This window comes from Doryrhamphus excisus, linkage group LG8, assembly GCF_037039965.1.
Source record: "Doryrhamphus excisus strain RoL-2023G ecotype Guam linkage group LG8, RoL_Dexc_Guam_v1.1, whole genome shotgun sequence".
Classification (NCBI taxonomy): domain Eukaryota; kingdom Metazoa; phylum Chordata; class Actinopteri; order Syngnathiformes; family Syngnathidae; genus Doryrhamphus; species Doryrhamphus excisus.
In genome coordinates, this window is record NC_136364.1 from 5,289,190 (window position 1) to 5,306,418 (window position 17,229).

Here is a 17,229-nt window from a genome sequence, read left to right on the forward strand (position 1 = left end):
ACACGTTTAAGAATTATTTATCTTTATACCAATGACATTCTAATGATACCTATAATATATATATATTTTTTTAGCCAAAGTGGCTCAAATTAGAATTTAATAATCACTATTTTTGCATAATTTTTGCACATTTTGTGTTTTTACTAAATATGTGTGTATGAATAAATGAATTCTCTTAGTTAAGAAATGTCTCTTAAAAAACGACATTATACTATAAATGATATAACTAATATACAGTATAACCAAATGAACTATACTGTTCTGTATATGTAAACCCCTTTGCATTCACAAGAGGGCGCAAGAGAGCAAAGAAAGCAGACTGCTATGAAGTTATCTTTGCTAAGAATTTGATTTAGAATTCCTCAACAAATACCAAAGAACAAAAACACTGACAAGGAACATGACACAAAATACATATATTCAATCAATTAGTGTTATCAATATTAATAAAAAATATATAGCTTAAGTGTACGAAGCCCGCAGAGAAACAAATGAGGGTTAAAAATACTGACGAGATGTGACTATGTGAACGTAGAAGACACAATTCTGATTATGGTTTGCCTCACGTAGCGAAAGTTGGGTGGAAATTCATATTTTTTTCCCACAACATATTTACATATGATATGCAAATTAGCTGATGATGTCATCCCGGTACGACTAGGACAGCCAATAGCTAGCTATCTTACTGAGGAGTTAGCAACAACATTTACCATTCAGTCTTCAAGTTCCTACAAATTCTCACATTTATCGTCGTATTTGTGGGAAATCACAACCATTTGTGCTTTTAAATGTTTTTTTTTAATGTAGATCATGTCACCATAAGTTGCTAATCATTAAAAAATACGTCATATTTTATATTAATCATTTTTTATTTCAGTGGTAAATACGGATGTGTGTGAAGTGATTTTTTATGTGACTTTTTGATTAGTAAACACCCGAAAGTTGTACTACTGAATGTTATGTAATACTACGTGGAAAAACTGGTGGAGTGTACAAGAATAACACAAAGTTTATTAAACAACCACATCATCTTTTTTTTTTACAGTGCGATGCACAAAAGCTTGATAAATAAAATACCGTAATAACACACATAGACACCCAACTGATTTTAAAAAAAACATATCAACATTAGGTACCCTTGCATCGTAAAATTCGATGATACATGTGCCTTTAGAAAAAAATATAATATTCACAACACAAAAGCGGTGTTATTGCATTGACGCCAATATAAGAAAAATATGTTTTAAATCCAAAACAAGGCTGGTCTGATATCCAGTATTGTCTCATATTAACCCTTAGATGCTTAAGTGGGTCAAAAATGACCCGGTCAGGTTGTTTTCTTGAAATATCTTTGGAATGAAAATTTTTTATCATTTCATATTCCAGGTATTCCTAAAAAAAACATGTTTTTGCTATCATATCACATTTTTAACTTACCTTTTATGCATTTTAAGAAATTTTTTTTTTGTGTTACTACCCCAACCTTCCATAAGTGGGTCAAAAATGACCCGGTCAGGTTGTTTTCTTGAAATATCTTCGTAATGACAATTTTTTATCATTTCATATTCCAGGTATTCCTCCAAAATCATATTTTTGATATCATGCCATTCACATTTTTAACTTCCCTTTATGCAACACACAATGGATCCTCCCATTTTCTATTGTTGTACGGGGTCATTTTCTTTTTCAAAGATGTAAAAAAGTGAAAAATGAAGATGTTTCTAACATGAAATCATTCTTGTGTGGTCCTAAATATAATACTAAATATCATACAAGTGATTATTCCTAACCAAAATGGCTAAATTGTCATAAAAAGGCATTGATTCTAGTATGGGTGATTTTTGATCCACTTATGGAAGAGTGTAGGGTCCAGTCACTCGTGCATCAAAGGGTTAAAGGTTAATACATTTATCGTTTTCCACACTAAATAACAAACATACATAAATTATTCTTGTGTCATATTTTTGTGTGGCTTTGACGTATTACGTATTGCACCACAAGACATATTGCATAGGATGTAAGCTGTTACAGCAGCTCCTCATTGCCCAGCCATGACAACATGATGTCCCCCCCCCCCCCTGCTGGTAGGAGGTCCACTCACACTGAAGCGTTTCATAAAACAACAAATCAAATCTTAGCATTCCTGGTTGTCGCTGCAAGTGGAAGTGACGCCCGCCTTGGAAAGGAAGAGTTTCCCGCTGGGACAGACGCAGACCTCGTAGAGACCCTGAGCGTTGCCCGAAACTCCGCCTTGGCTTTGGGGCAGACTGGGCATGCGCACCGTCTCTGCATCCAGCACCAACTGTGAGGGGGGGGGGGCATAAATGACAGCAGTTAGTGTCTTACTTTACATTCCTACAAAGCAAATTAACACCACTTAAATGAGATTATTTGACTATTTACAAAAAATGCGTGGATGCACCTAAAACTGTAAAACTGTTTTTACACATTAACCCTTCGATGCACGAGTGACTGGACCCTACACTCTTCCATAAGTGGATCAAAAATCACCCATACTACAATCAATGCCTTTTTATGACAATTTTGCCATTTTGGTTAGGAATAATCACTTGTATGATATTTAGTATTATATTTAGGACCACACAAGAATGATTTCATGTTAGAAACATCTTCATTTTTAACTTTTTTACATCTTTGAAAAAGAAAATGACCCCGTACAACAATAGAAAATGGGAGGATCCATTGTGTGTTGCATAAAGGGAAGTTAAAAATGTCAATGGCATGATATCAAAATATGTTTTTTGAGGAATACCTGGAATATGAAATGATAAAAAAATTTAATTACAAAGATATTTCAAGAAAACAACCTGACCGGGTCATTTTTGACCCACTTATGGAAGATTTCTTAAAATTTCTTAAAATGTATAAAAGGTAAGTTAAAAATGTGAACGGCATGATATCAAAAACAGGTTTTTTGAGGAATACCTGGAATATGAAATGATAAAAATTTTTAAATATTAAGATATTTCAAGAAAACAACCTGACCGGGTCATTTTTGACCCACTTATGGAAGGTTGGGGTAGTAACACAAAAACTAAAATTTCTTAAAATGTATAAAAGATAAGTTAAAAATGTGAATGGCATGATATGAAAAATATGATTTTTGAGGAATACCTAGAATATGAAATAATTTTTCATTACAAAGATATTTCAAGAAAACAACCTGACCGGGTCATTTTTGACCCACTTATGGAAGATTTCTTAAAATTTCTTAAAATGTATAAAAGGTAAGTTAAAAATGTGAATGGCATGATATAAAAAAACATGTTTTTTTTAGGAATACTTGGAATATGAAATGATGATTTTTTTTCATTAGTAGTAGAGGAGTCGTGGAGGAGCAGTGGAGGATGAATTGGTCACTCTTGAGTTAATTGTGGAAGGAGAAAGACCTGTTTTTTTTTTTTATTAATCTCAAGCTCTGACACTAACTCTAACTCTACTGCCATCTAGTGGTCACTCTCATGTACTGCTATTTTTGTACTTGTGTTCCAACAATGTCATCTCAAACGACGATGTTTTTTGCAAATAACACCCGAACACCCGAACACAGCCTTACCCCAATTCGGCCACGAGCTTTCGGTTGAAACCACCTGCGACTCTGTACGACTTTCGGTTCCGAAGATACGGCCGTTTTTTTACTGTTACACCCACTTCCGGTGGACACAGGAAGTCGGAAATCCCAAATAAAAGTTCGCGGCCGCTTATGTGGAGCGTTGGCAAGTTAATGACCAGTCTTGTTCTTACCAGTCCAACACTGGACTGCAGGACAACGTCCATGTTGGATGCGGCTTCAATGTTTCCCGCCAAGGCTTTGAGGTGAACTCCTTTTGGGGCGTCCATAGTGAGCGAGCGAGTGGGAGACTCCAACCTGAGGAGGAACAAAGAAACGCTGCGTTGTTTCACTCCGGACGACGATGACAACAAGATGGCTGACGATATCACCTCAGGTCTTTCAGGAGTTCGGACTTGAGTAGAGGAACCTCCACTGAATGTTGGAACAAAGCTCCTTCGAGACCTGATCACGGATACATAAACTACATGGGTTAGTCTTCAAACCAACCACCAGATGACACTATTGTTCCTGAAATGGATTTTAATATTCGCTAGAAAGTGTTTATTTTTAGCCGTACTGTTAAGTGGTTAGCAAGTCCTCCTCGTGCGCGTGTGTTCCGGTTTTCCTCCCACATTCCAAAAACATGCATTGTAGATTAATTAGCGACTCTAAAATAGATATAAATATCTAAAATATCGGTATAAATGTGATGTGAATGGTTGTTTGTTTATATGTGCCCTGTGATAAACTGATGGTCTGTCTAATGTTAATGGGTGTGGCCAAGACATTATTACAAGTATTTGATTGAGCCTTATGAAATCTGCCTAGCAACAAGTGGCCTCAGTACAGGTCACTAAATCTTCCAAAATATAACTAGTTGAATTAAAAAAAGTTAAATTATCAATAATAGAATAATATTATAATATAATAATAATAATTATTAGTTAAAGTTAAATTATCAAATTAATTATGGACTCTAGCATAGCGTAACCCTAGTCGCCATAGCGGATATTTTTGATCCGCATACTGATTTTTGGCTGACAAATTTTCCTGACAAATACTGATGATGCTTACTAGTGGATAATAATAATAATAATAACTAGAAAGTCTGCACGGCGGGCGACTGGTTAGCACACAGGCCTCTCAGCTAGGAAACCCGAGTTCAATCCCACCCTGTGCCCCTTGCATGCATGGGTTTTCTCCGGGCACTCCGATTTCCTCTCACATTCCAAAAACATGCTAGGTTAATTGGTGACTCCAAATTGTCCATAGGTATGAATGTGAGTGTGAATGGTTGTTTGTCTATATGTGCCACAAGACAACCGTGAGTGACCCAAGGGTTGGGGCTTAGCATAGATCTGCTTGTTTTGCAAATCAGTATCGAGAAATGACCGCAATAGGACGAGTTAAAAACGTAAATTTTTACGTTCAAAAAAATTGAAGAGTTTGATAAACAAAAGCCGGCGTCTTTAACATGGGAGTCAATGGGAGAATTTCTTGACTTTTGTCACTTCTCGGGGCCACAGAAGGAAATCCGTACATCTGTCAGCCATAAGTGGGACATTTTTGGAAAGGGGGCGAAGATTCCTACGTTTTCACCAAAATAAATCAAGCTAGCTAAAATGGTGTATCCAGGAGGAGTTGTTTGCAAAAAAAAAAGTTATTTTGTGGTTTTTAGCTCACAGGCCTCACAGCTAGGAGACCCGAGTTCAATTCCACCCTCTGCCGTCTCTATGTGGAGTTTACATGTTCTCTCCGTGCATGCGTGGGTTTTCTCCGGGTACTCCGGTTTCCTCCCACATTCCAAAAACATGCTAGGTTAATTGGCGACTCCAAATTGTCCATAGGTATGAATGTGGATGGGAATGTTTGTTTATATGTGCCTCAAGACAACCGTGAGTAGCCCAAGGGTTGGGGCGTCACATCTGCTTGTTTTGCAAATTGGTATCGAAAATCGACCGCAATAGGACGAGTCGAAAACATAGAAAATACAAGATTTCGATAACTTTAACATGGGAGTCAATGGGAGAATTTCTTGACTTTTGTCGCTTCTAGGGGCCACAGAAGGAAATCCGTACATCTGTCAGCCATAAGTGGGATATTTTTGGAAAGGGGGCAAAGATTCCTACGTTTTCACCAAAATAAATCAAGCTAGCTCAAATGGTGTGTCCGGGAGGAGGAGTTGTTTGCAAAAAAAAACAGTCATTTTTCAGCCACTGACACTCTAGCATTAGAGTGCGAGACGCCCTGCGCACACTTCCTTCTGATGAAAATAGAGTCATAACTAAACATCCAACAAAAATGAATGAATTAATTAAAAAAGTTGAGAAATTTGTCTAAAAAATGAGCCATTAATCACGTTTCTACGTGAGTGTACGGCTGAGCTACGAGGCTGTGAAAAGTCTGTACATTCTTGTTTTTTTGGGCAAGTTACTTTAAAAAAGTAATTAGTTATAGTTACTTCTTATTTTTAGTAACGTGCGGTATCGGGGTGTCGGTAACGGTAATGGTAACAGAGTAATTAGTTAGATTACCCGTTACTGAAAAAAGTAACAACGTTATTCCCATCACTGGTGGTGTTTCTAAAAATAGAACAGGTATAGCTAATCTAGTGGCCTATTTTTGAACATTTTCGTTAATCGCGTCACCATGGTTACACGAACCTTTCCACAAAATAAACACTGTTCTACTCCAGAATGTCATGGTTCCTGCGGTGTAACGTGGTGGGGCTCGTTTTTGCAATTTTGGCCGCATTATGCGCAAAAAAAATGGGAAAATTAAGATATAATAAGACATATAAGATATAATAATATCTGCCTAAATTCATTAACCGTTTGTTTCTTAAACTAAACAAATCCCACCAATATAAGATGCCACATGTACTACAAAATAAAAAACAAGCCGGACTTTAAATACCCCTGCTGAGGTACTATCTGATGACTGCGTGTCATCAACTTTCATCTGAACTTATCGATTGAACGCTACGGCTAATTTATTGTTAATGAACTACATTTCAAATTCAGGAAGTAGTGAAATGTCAAGTTTAGAAGTTTCATACGGCGATCAGAAAAACCTTAAGTACATTTGATCAGTCTGGCTTCCGCTTGGACTGCTTGGAGCACAGCAGATGTTCAACTCCTGTCACTCTTTCGGAAATGTATTTGTACCTGTGATGCGTAGTTTGTCGGGTCCAATCACGGCCTGTTTTCCGTCCGCACTGAACAGCATGTCGCCAGTTTGGGAGCTGAGGATCATGTCTGCAGTGTGGCCCTCAGCCTGTTTTGGACCTGCACAGATGGTAAACATTACAACGGCAGCCTCACTGTCCTGTTGTTGTTAGCTTATGTATTGCTGTTGATGTACATTGAAGTAGTAGAAGTACTTGATGACGGGCGTGTCTTACCCACAGACATTCTGCCTGTCACGTTCCCATTTTCGTCTCGGGCGTTGAGAGAAATATTTTCTGTTTCCGAGTGTATAAGAAGAGGAGAATCCTGGAAGACAAAAATATAGTCTTAAAGCAACACTACACCATCATTTTTATCTAGCGTATTATTATATTTTATTTGTGAGCCATTGTGGTAAACTTAAGTTGACATAACTACAAAAATAATAAATACAATACATAAAAAATAAAGGCATAAATAATATAAATAACCAAACAAGTAAAATAAAAATGAATGAATACATGCATACAAAAATCGAATAAAAACATTAAATACAAATGTTTTTTTAATTAAAAAATACTTTAATGATTTTTTAAATAAAATTAATACATGAATAAAATAAATAACAAAAAATACCCAATAATACAATAAAACAATAAATTAATGCATGTATTAAAATATAAAAATAATGATTGCAAAATAAAATGAAAAATACTTAATTATTAAGATAATAAATGAATTAATTAAATACATTGAGAAAAAAATAAAATATTTGCATACATTTTTTATTAATCGTAGCAAACAGCAGATGCAGTTATTTGCTTCATAATTTTTTTATTGTAAATTTACGGCTGATTTAAAAAAAAAAATAACAAAAATACCCAATAATACAATAAAACAATACATTAATGTATATATTAAAATGTAAAAATAATGATTACTAAATAAAATGAAAAATTCTTAAAGATAATAAATAAATTAATTAAATGCATAGAGAAAAAAATAAAATATTTGCATACACTTTTTATGAATGCTAATTATTGATTTTTTAAAATATCTTCGTAGCAAACAGCAGAGGCAGTTATTTCATACATTTTTTAATTGTAAATTTACGACTGATTTAAAAAAAATAACAAAAATACCCAATAATACAATAAATCAATAAAACAATAAATGAATGCATGTATTAAAATATAAAAATAATGATTACAAAATAAAATGAAAAATACTTAAAGTAAGATAATAAATTAATTAATTAAATGCATAGAGAAAAATATAAAATATTTGCATAATTTTTTATTAATGCTAATTATTGATTTTTTGAATATGAAATAAATAAAATAAGTACATATGTTAATAAAATAAACAAATCCTAATTTTATATATTTTAATAGAGAAAAACTATTAATAATGACTTTAAAAACATCTTTGTCACAAACAGCAGAGGCGGTTAATTGTTTCATGGGAACAAACGAGGAAGTATGAAAAGCAAGAAAAAAAGCAATTAGTTATTGTTAATGAACAAAAATTTACTTGTCAAAACTACAAAAGTGTGGCTGTACACAACCACAAGGTATCCCACCAGACATCCTCCAAATATTTATAATAACGGCTTGAGCGCCATGCTAGCTGATCAGTGTAATTAAAAAAAATACACAGACGTTGCGATATAAAGTTGACGCTAAATTTGGAATGTCGTAATGAATGTGTGGGAAAAGGCGGTAAGAAGGAGCTGCAAAGTGTTCCCATGTGCTGCTAGCGGGGAATCCATAAGGCATCTTTTCCCACCACAAACATCCTTGAGGTTAACGGGGAAGCTCGCTGCATGAGCACGTGTGCGGCGTGAAAATGGTTAAAGTGAGACATAACTCGGCAGCGGCGAAGAAAAAGTTTTCCAGAAACCAGAGATGATGACAGGATGCCCAGATTTATCCGATTAAACGGGAGGTCTTGGTTAAACAAAGCGGGAATAATGACAAGTCGACTAAGATGGCTTAATTAGCAGGGAAAAGAACAAATTGACGGACTTGTCTGGAGTGGATCTCCTCGGCGTAGAGGGGCAGCAGGAACTCGGATTCGCCGTCCTCCAGCTTGACACCGTCAGAGTGGACTTGCAGGAGGCCCATCCCTTCCTGAGGTCACAAAAAACCTAGTAGGTACTTGAATGCAACACTTGAACGTAGAGCAACTTGTACTGCCAAATAACGTGTGGTTCTTACGACTCTCCCTGTCCTTTCGACCACAGTTTGGGCAAGGAAACAGCAAGTGAGACTAAACCATACGCACCGAGTTGAACCACATGACCCTGAAGATCCAGATGGTGAGAGCCAGGTTGACCACCAGGATGACAATAAGTAGCAGCACGAAGAGGTAAAGGCAGCGTTTCCTCCAGCCGTAGATGCCAATCTTGTAGACGTGCTCAGGCACCGGTCTCGGCACATTGCTGCCCTCTGTGGTGGTACTGATGTACTGCTCCGCCGCCATCTGGTACAAAGAGCAGTATTTTTTATGTTGCAAAAATAAAATTAGAAACACACTTTAGGGATGTTTTAGGGCCACATTGAAAAATGTATCATCTGAGATTTAGAGAATAAAGGTGTACATTTACATTATATATGTAGTATATTGACATAATATTAGGGGAATAAAGTCGGGCCAAAAAAATGTTTTTTACAAATTTTTTATTGTAAATTTGCGGCTGATTTTTTAAAAGAAATAACAAAAATACCCAATAATACAATAAAACAATAAATTAATGCATATATTAAAATATAAAAATAATTATTACAAATAAAATGAAAAAATACTTAAAGAAAGTAAGATAATAAATAAATTAATTAAATGCATAGAGAAATAAATAAAATAACATATTTGCATAAAATGTTTATTAGTACTAATTATTGATTTTTTAAATATGAAATATATAAAATAAGTACATACATTAATAAAATAAATCATAATTTTATATATTTTAATAGAGACAAACTGCATTAATAATGACTTTAAAAATGTCTTCATAGCAAACAACAGAGGCAGTTTTTTTTAAAATAACAAAAATACCCAATAATACAATAAATCAATAAATTAATGCATATATTAAAATATAAAAATAACAATTACAAAATAAAATGAAAAAATACTTAAAGATAATAAATAAATTAAATGCATAGAGAAATAAATAAAATAATATTTACATAAATTTGTTTATTAATGCTAATGCTTTTTAAATATGAAATAAATAAAATAAGTACATGTTAATAAAATAAACAAATAAATAATAATTTAATATATTTTAATAGAGAAAAACTGCATTAATAATGACTTAAAAATGGCTTTGTATCAAACAGCAGAGGCACTTATTTGTTTCATAAATTTTTTATTGTAAATATACTGCTGATTTTTTTTCAATGCGGCACTAATCTATCTTAGGAGACGTTAAAAAGTTATGACATTTAGGAGTGTTAATCATTTCATCAAATTGCATGATTTTTTTTTAGGAAAAATCCAAATTACATTGGGAAAAAAATAATCACACACATAATGTAGCTATGTAAAAATGACTACACATACCTACATACTGTTAATACACTCTATATCATAAAATGACATAAATATGCAAAAAAATTTTGGAAAGAAAAAGTCTGAATAATAATGGAATTATAACTGATTTATGATTTATTTTGATGGTTTATTTTGAAAATCAGCCTCATTTAATGGTTTAATTTCATTTGAACATGCATCAGATTCCAATTGAGTGCATCCCATAATCAGTTCCCAGTTCCACATGTCCAAAAGGAGTAGGAAGAAGCAAAGCTTATTAAATCCTACCCCTCCATCTGGTACTTTTACAATCACTAACTGTTACATTTGTTCACTTCCTGCTTTCCATAATACAGTTTAAGGTTTGTTTTTTTAATTTTTAATTTTTAATTTTTAATTTTTAATTTTTAATTTTTAATTTTTAATTTTTAATTTTATGCACAAATCATAAAATTAGCCATAATTATGCCATGATTTGTTTATGGTATTTTATTCATTCACACAACACACACACACACACACACAAAGTGCACATATGATTCATAATGCTAGCGGAAAACTTGACTGCTCTTCCAGCAGTGAAGCACAAAAAGAAAAATAGAATAAGTATAAAATGTTTTATGGTAGATCAATGATGAAGCCTCCTGAGATGCAACATCAAGCCGAGTGCGGCATCAACAGCATCGAGAAGAAGCAGTTTGCTGACACCAAGGCAGATGGAGCTCCATCTGCAGCTGCCTGCAGCATGGCCTCCAGTCAGCACTGTCTCAGCGTTTGGACGCCATGACGACAAGCAGAGTGCCAAAGGACTGCCGCAAAGGAACGCGTCTTACCTTGTATTCATTCCCCCGCATTAGGAAGCAGGATGCACACAAAAGGACTTGCATGCTTATACAGGAAGTACATAAAACACACGGAACTACAGGTAAAACTACAGTATCAGAGTGTCAGATGAAAACAACCTAATATTGTCAACTATATCCTAGTATTAGAACAATACACTTCAAATTATATGGAAAAATTCATCATATTACAAGAATAAAGTTGTATTTATGTAGTTGTAACCTACATCCAACATTTATTTATGTATTGTTTCTGTCCAAATATTTACTAAGAAAAATAAAATAAAACTAAAATAAATAAAAAGATGAATAAAATAAAAATGAAAAAAACAATTGTTTCTGTCAAAATATTTACTAAAAAAAGGAAAATAAATAAAAAGATAAATAAAATAAAAAATAAAAAACATGAAAAAAAACAACCTAATATTGTCAACTATATCCTAGTATTAGAACAATACACTTCAAATTATATGGAAAAATTCATCATATTACAAGAATAAAGTTGTATTTATGTAGTTGTAACCTACATCCAACATTTTTTTATTTATTGTTTCTGTCAAAATATTTACTAAAAAAAGAAAATAAAATAAAAAAATAAAAAGATAAATAAAATTTAAAAAACTAGTAATGGAGAAAAATACATTTTAATTACTTATAGAATGTAGAAAGGCGTCATTGTATGTGAATAAAGGTATAAAGACATAATAATGCAAGATTAAAGTCATTATTACGACTGAAAAAAACAAAGTTGGAAATATGAGAAATAATTTTTTACATGGAAAAAAAGGCACTCTTGAAAGTCATAATTATGTAGAAAAGCTCAGAATATTATGAGAAGTCATATGTAATTAAGCAAACGTTCTTATACGATCATGTCAATAAAAACACAATTTAAGGAAGAAAAAAAAATCATAATGTTACAAGAATAAAATTGCACTCTAATTTTGACTCTAATTTTTCTGGCACAGCGCTGCGCACCCACACCTCCGTCCCTCCCACTGGCGCAAGTGGCAAAGAGGGAGGAGAGAAGGCGTGGCAGGGTTGAAAATACAGCCGAGTGTCATTTTAACCAATCAAACGAACGTTTGCCTTTAAATGCATTAGAGGCCACAATCTTAGCATCTTGCTAGTTTTCCACCAGCATTCCTGCTCTACATCTTCAAATAGGAGAACCTATCTTCTAGGTATCTCCTCCTTATCCTCCTTGAGAAAAAAATTACATCTGACATCAGATGTGATTGGACAATTAATACGAAAATGTACACGCTGGTTCACACGGTTACATTAAATAGTGATTACTGGTTGCATTGAAATGTGCCTGACACTCTGAAAAACCTGCCAGTGAGGTTTTGGCACCGCTACGCCCATCTCCACCCAGTCCGGTCTAACAAATGACCTAATTGACTTCACACAGTGGTGCCCTGGACCAAATTACCACTGCGTGGGCTGCGCCATGATCCGCTACCCTGTGGACCTTCTTCACTTCAACACATCACAAGTCAATTGATAAGTTGATCCAAAGTATAAAACACGCTTCTTCTCCAAGTTACGCGTGTTAGAATGAAAGTATTAGTATTAGTATTAGTATTAGTATTAGAACAATACACTTCAAATTATATGGAAAAATTCATCATATTACAAGAATTAAGTTGTATTTATGTAGTTGTAACCTACATCCAACATTTGTTTATGCATTGTTTATGTCAAAATATTTACTAAAAAAAAGAAAATAAAACTAAAATAAATAAAAAAATAAAAAGATGAATAAAATAAAAATTAAAAAAACAATTGTTTCTGTCAAAATATTTACTAAAAAAGAAAATAAAACTAAAACAAATAAAAATAAAGAGATGAATAAAATAAAAATAAAAACAATTGTTTCTGTCAAAATATTTAGTAAACAAATAAATAAATAATAAAAAGATGAATAAAATAAAAATAAAAAACAATTGTTTCTGTCAAAATATTTACTACAAAAATAAAACTAAAATAAATAAAAAGATGAATAAAAAAATAAAAACAATTGTTTCTGTCAAAATATTTACTACAAAAATAAAATAAAAATAAAATAAAATAAATAAAAACTAAAAAGATAAATAAAATAAAAATATGAAAAGTAAGTTTTAAATGATAGAATGAGAGAGAATAAGGAGTATACATGAGGTGAAACTATTATGAGAAACTGTAGAACTTATGATAAAGAAGAAACTTGGGAGTTGGACTTGCTGCTAGCTAATATTGTGGACCTTCTTCACTTCAAGACATCACAAGTCGATTCAAGGGTTGATCCAAAGTATAAAACACGCTTCTTCTCCGAGTTAATGACGCGTGTTAGAACGAAAGCTCTCACGATGACCTTAATGAATTTGATCCAATTAGCGGAAATGAACACGTTCATTTGAAAGCCTCATCCAGCTGCTCGTTTTTCATTCTTCCTTCAGCCGCAACCAGCCAACTTTTTTCCCTAGCAACAAAACAAAAACACTCCCCAGGCAGCCTGGCCAAAGTGCGGTGCCAGGAATGCAACGTTTAAACGTTTCGAAGGAAAATCTTTTTCCTCAAGTCCACGCCTCATAGTCGTATAATAATCTTCTTTATATTAATACTACAGTTACATGACTATTATTCCATGATATCTATTCTATTATTGACTATGACTATTATTCTTCGACAATTACAGCTGTAGTCTCCTAAGTGTACTTTCAAAACTTACTTTGTTTCTAATACCAGAGCTTTATTGTTATCCTTGCAGTGTTTTGTACTCATGTATTGTAATATTACAACTTTATTCTCATAACTTTACAGCATTATTCCCTTATATTGCAACTATAACCTCATAACATTGTGACTGTTCCACGTGTCATTTTGGGTTTTTTTCAGTCTTATAGAATATTTTCATATTATATATTTTATAAATATATTTATATATACATATATATTATATATTTTATTATATATTTTATATATTTTTTTCTTTATCATTTTTATTCCCATGCCGTTATTTATGACTTCATTATCATACATTTATTAGGATTTGTCTTTCATGTTATAATATTATGTTTTTGACACTTTGACTTGTCATAATTTTGTGAAAACATTACATTATTTTATATTAACACCGATCATAACCAAAATCATCACCGATCATTAAAAACAGAAAAATATACAAACTTTTTCAGTGCTTTGGTTCCGATTTTCTACAATAAAAGCTCTGATAAAACATCCCACTGTTCTCAAATATCTTAATTTTTATTTTTCTGCACAAAATAAGATGAAAAATAAATAAACAAATCAAGAATAAAGAAAATCAATCCATCAGTAATAAATAAATATAATAATAATAATTAAAAAAAACGGCAAATAATAAAAACTTAAGAAACCGCATATAGTTGGTGGGAGGACCAAAGCATTATTAGAGCCCTGTAGACATGACAAAACACGACTATAGTCACGTTTATACTCTTTATTTACAACATATTGCGCAACTGCAGGGTCTTGAGACACATGCTAACTCGCAAACTAGAGAGCTAGCCACCTAAACGGTAGCCTCCAACTTATTTCCTTTCAACTTAAATAGCCAAAAACTTACCACTTCCACACGGATAGGGAGGATAACTATTAACAGTTATTTAACCTTTAACATGAACATGAATCAAACGTAATCATTTTTTCTGGGTACATGATACCATACAGCATCCATATCAAACTTGCGCGGGCCGCACTAACATTAAACTTTCAAACTAGTGTCCTGCGGGCCACATTTGGCCCGTGGGCCGCGTGTAATAAGCTCCATTTATATATCATGTGACGTGAACATTAACATTGTTACGCCCATCGAACTACATTACTGGCGTCCCATTACCATTGTACTAATGAGCTGTTTTTTTATCTATTTGTATATCTTTAGAACACACAGAAAAGAGAAAAACATGGGTGTTTAAATATTATGGATGATTGTTTTAATATTTTTACATTACTTCATTTTCATTAGATATTTAGTGTACAAACATGATCCAAATTATCACTGTATTATTGCGTGATTAAATTTACATATTGTTGCCGTTTTATTTACATCATGTTACAAAAGTATTCTCACAACTTCATTTTCATATATTTATATATATATTTCATTGATTCTCGTGACATTACAATGAGTACAATGAGTATTACAACTTCATTCTTTTACAGCGTAATTATTTTACTATTACAACTTTTTCATGCAATACTGCGACTTAACGGTTTTAGCTTTTTTCCTTCATATTATAACTGTATTTTTGTTAACTATGTCATAAAATTAACATTAACATATTATTCTGTTAATTACCATAATACAATTTAATTGTCATATTACAACTTACTGTAATTGTTATAACTATAAAACTTTTTTATTTATATTATATTATATTATTATTTATATTATTATTATTATTATTTATAACATTATTTATTATTGCTTGGGGTAAAAAATATTTTATTATTATTTATATTAATTATATATATATAATATTATATTATATTATTATTATTTATATTAATTATATATATTATTATTGATATTATTATTATTATTATTATTTATAACATTATTATTGCTGGGGGTAAAAATATTTTATTATTATTTATATTAATTATATATATATATATTATATTATATTATTATTGATATTATTATTATTATTTATAACATTATTTATTATTGCTGGGGGTAAAAATATATTTTTATTATTTATATTAATTATATATATATATAATATATTATTATTGATATTATTATTATATTATTCATAACATTATTATTGTAGGGGGTAAAAAATATTATTTATATTAATTATGTTATATATATTATTATTATATTATATTATATTATATTATTATTTCTGTAATGTTAAAAATTTATTGTAATATTACAATTTCATTGTAGCTTTATGACTATTCTCATAATGTTACAGAACATATTGTCGTAACATTACGAGTTTATATCCCTTGAAATGTTATGAAATGTTATGGAAATGGGTTCATTTTGAACAAACTTTGAGAATTTTTGCTATTAAATCTATATCAAAAGTTACTTTTTAAAAAAAATCACTTAAAAAAAAAACTAAAAAACCAATCCATTCAGGACAAAACTAAACTTCCTGTCTTGTCTGTCATTTGACTCCACTCTGCTGCCTTTCCATCTAAAAATAGTATTATGAAGTATATTTTAGACATGGCACCATAGTGTATACACACACACACACACGAGGAAACACATGATCCCATACCATAACAAACCACAATGCTGTAGTGATGAGTTATTTCTGTATTGCTGCCCATGTATGGTCACATTGTGTCCAGCCAGAGCTCAAGGTGTTTAAAAAAAAAAGAGGTCAAAGGTCACAGTGTAGTTTCGAGAGGAAACCCAAACCCAAAACAATACAAGAGTACTCACAGTTTTTGCTCAGCGGCGGTCCTTTCTATGAGACAGCGTGTGGACCAGAAGCAGCAGAAGCAGCAGAAGCAGCGGTGGAGATCCCGGCTTGCACACGTCTGACAGCCGCTCAACAGCTGCGGGCCATAAATCCACTCATGCACCCGCCTGACACCAGACGGCGCTCCCACTGCCCCTACTCAACCCACTCTACCACACGGAGGGAGGGGAGAGAGAGAGAGAGAGGGGACTGGATGGAACACCAATGTGTTCGGCAACATGAAATATAATCATAATATATACCGTGTATGAGTTAATATGACTTAGCTATTATAGTGATAGACGCATCATATTGTCATGTTTAGCACGAGCGTTGATGCTAGGCGAGCATTGCTAAGTCAGTTTTGCCCTATAGAGGGAGCCCTGAAAGAAAAAATAGGCGTTATTTATATTCACTTTATATGCACTACATGGGCAAAAGTATCGGGACAGCATGTTTCAATGACTTGATAAGAAATAATAAATAACAAATAAAAATAATAAAAATGAAAAAATAATAAATAATACATTTATATGCACTACATGATCAAAAGTATTGGGACAGCATGTTTCAATGACTTCTTCCAAACCAAACTTGATTTAAAAAAACGAAAAATACTAAATACTAAATAAAAATAAAAAAAGTTAAAATTCAAA

General features: G+C 32.4%; 1 protein-coding gene across 2 annotated transcripts; it reads right to left on the minus strand.

Annotated features, from left to right (window-relative positions):
- Positions 1 to 890: 890 nt before the first annotated feature.
- On the minus strand, positions 891 to 16,748 carry sgcg (sarcoglycan, gamma). Of its 2 annotated transcripts, XM_058080648.2 has the most exons (9): positions 16,555 to 16,748; positions 16,388 to 16,466; positions 9,028 to 9,225; positions 8,769 to 8,873; positions 6,978 to 7,068; positions 6,742 to 6,861; positions 3,964 to 4,036; positions 3,766 to 3,889; positions 891 to 2,302 (listed from the first exon to the last, which is right to left on the minus strand). In XM_058080648.2, the coding sequence occupies exons 2-9, from the start codon at positions 16,388 to 16,390 to the stop codon at positions 2,135 to 2,137; spliced, it is 882 nt and encodes a 293-aa protein (XP_057936631.2). In that variant the 5' UTR covers positions 16,391 to 16,466; positions 16,555 to 16,748; the 3' UTR covers positions 891 to 2,134. The 2 variants fall into 2 exon arrangements, with proteins under 2 accessions (XP_057936631.2, XP_078648795.1); XM_078792669.1 differs by lacking the exons at positions 891 to 2,302; positions 16,388 to 16,466 and having other exon boundaries at positions 3,480 to 3,889.
- Between the last annotated feature and the right edge of the window lie 481 nt (positions 16,749 to 17,229).